Source organism: Olea europaea, unplaced genomic scaffold (genome assembly GCF_002742605.1).
Source record: "Olea europaea var. sylvestris unplaced genomic scaffold, O_europaea_v1 scaffold20886, whole genome shotgun sequence".
Lineage (NCBI taxonomy): Eukaryota > Viridiplantae > Streptophyta > Magnoliopsida > Lamiales > Oleaceae > Olea > Olea europaea.
In genome coordinates this window covers 1-1,889 of record NW_019238816.1, presented here as the reverse complement: position 1 = coordinate 1,889, position 1,889 = coordinate 1, and the positions used below count along the sequence as shown (strand labels likewise).

Genomic DNA, 1,889 nt, shown 5'->3' with positions numbered 1-1,889 from the left:
AGTCTTTGATGTAATTTGTTATTTCGAGTCTATAACAAGATAGGTGGATTACAACTCCATCATCTTGATTTAATTTTCTGTACAATTAGATTCAAAATTTGTGAGCCTACGGGACATAGAAATTTATGTAATTCTTGTAATTTTTGGATCTTGAAAGTTGATTGGAGATTGAATAAGAAGACTTGAAGACGGAGGGCAAATAATTCAAAGATTTGCATTTAATAAAAATAGATAAATTTCGGATGGTTTGACTGCCTGCGCAGCAGACAGTCATCTGTCTACTGCCGACAGCAGATAGAGAGCTATCTGCACGTGCAAATTTCGTCTGTACGTGCATAAAGATCCAATTTATTTATTTATTAAATAATTTCAGGTATAGTGGCAGAAACTTCCTTGCTATTTTTGAAGAAGTTGCAGTTGAATGCTTGGAGATTTTGGGCTGGAGACTTAGATTATGTTTTGGGCTTTGGTCCAATTTTTTTCCTTAATTCTTGAGTCTTTTAGGGCCACAAATAATTGTTATTTTTATATCTTTATGAATATTTTTTAAATTGTTGTTTAAAATATTGTCATTCTTGATATCATAACATATAAATTTATTTACGATATCGCTCGTGATATTATGAATAGGATGCATATCATTTAACGCGAATTTTTCTTTGATTAATTTAATTTAAATTAAGTTTTTCTGGATAGAAAAATCGTAATAATTAAATTGTATATTAATTTAATTAATATGAACAGTTGGTAATTGTTAAAATTCATTATTTTAAAATATTGAGTGGGAGAGAGTGTTTTAAATAAAAACTCATGGTCTCCTTTGATCAATCCATAAGCAAAGTAGCGCGCTTGCCTCGTGCCGATAATGCAACAGACTCCCTATAGGAGGGCCGCGTGGTTCAAGTTGCTCGATCGGATTTCTTTATAATAAAATCGTTTAAATAGAATATAATTTGTGATCATCCTATAGATGACGAAATTATTTTCAAGTGTTTAGAGATTGAGAAAAAGGTTGTACACTCAAATGGAAATTATTTACGAACCTCCCATAGAGGCTCTCGTTTATAATTTTGGTGACCAAACAAAACGATGCTAAGTTTAATATAGACATTTGTTGTCAGATATATTTTGTTTAGTGCGAGGGTCTAAACTTGATCGGTGGACACATTAACCTTTCCTATAGAGAGGCATGTTGGATCATAGGGATCAAGTCATCATTACATTATTGTAGTTAGATGGATCTACACATGCATTCATGTATCATATGCTAAATTCTCATTTGCTGCTCAATTTTAATATGCAATAAATTGTTATTTTTCAGCAAAATGTCTCTCAACGCTTTTTTCGTAATTATAAAACAAAACCAACTTGTCGAGGATAATTATGTGGATTGGAAACGTAATTTGATGTTTGGGCTTATTGACGAAAAACTTGATTTTGTTCTCAAAGAAGAATGTCCCTAGAAACCTACTGAGACTACAGGCAAGTCCAAGAGGGTTGTGTATGATAAGTGGATCGATGTAACATTTTGGCATCTATGTTAGACGTGTTACAGCAAAAACTTGAAAGTTTGGAGACCTCTTATGACATACTAGAAAGCCTGAAGGGCGTGTTTGGACATCAAAGTAGGAGGGCTCACTTTGAGGCCATTCATATCTTACAGAACATCTGCATGAAACCGGGAACGCCTGTGAAGGATCATATGTTGACTATGATTGCACACTTCAACGTGGCGGAGAATCTGGGTACAACTATTGATCAGGAAACTCAAGTTGATATGGTATTAAATTCTTTATCTGATATGTGTTCACAGTTTACTGTGGACTATCACTTGCACAAGATGAATATGCCATTAACTGAGTTGATGAATGAGTTGCAAAATGTGGAAA

General features: G+C 33.5%; 1 protein-coding gene across 1 annotated transcript; it reads left to right on the top strand.

Annotated features, from left to right (window-relative positions):
* Positions 1-1,325: 1,325 nt before the first annotated feature.
* Positions 1,326-1,882, top strand: LOC111380049 (the record flags this gene model as incomplete). The annotated part of the gene is made up of 2 exons (XM_023003511.1): positions 1,326-1,455; positions 1,545-1,882. Coding segments are annotated over exons 1-2 (468 nt in total), but the record flags the coding sequence as incomplete, so codon positions are not given.
* Between the last annotated feature and the right edge of the window lie 7 nt (positions 1,883-1,889).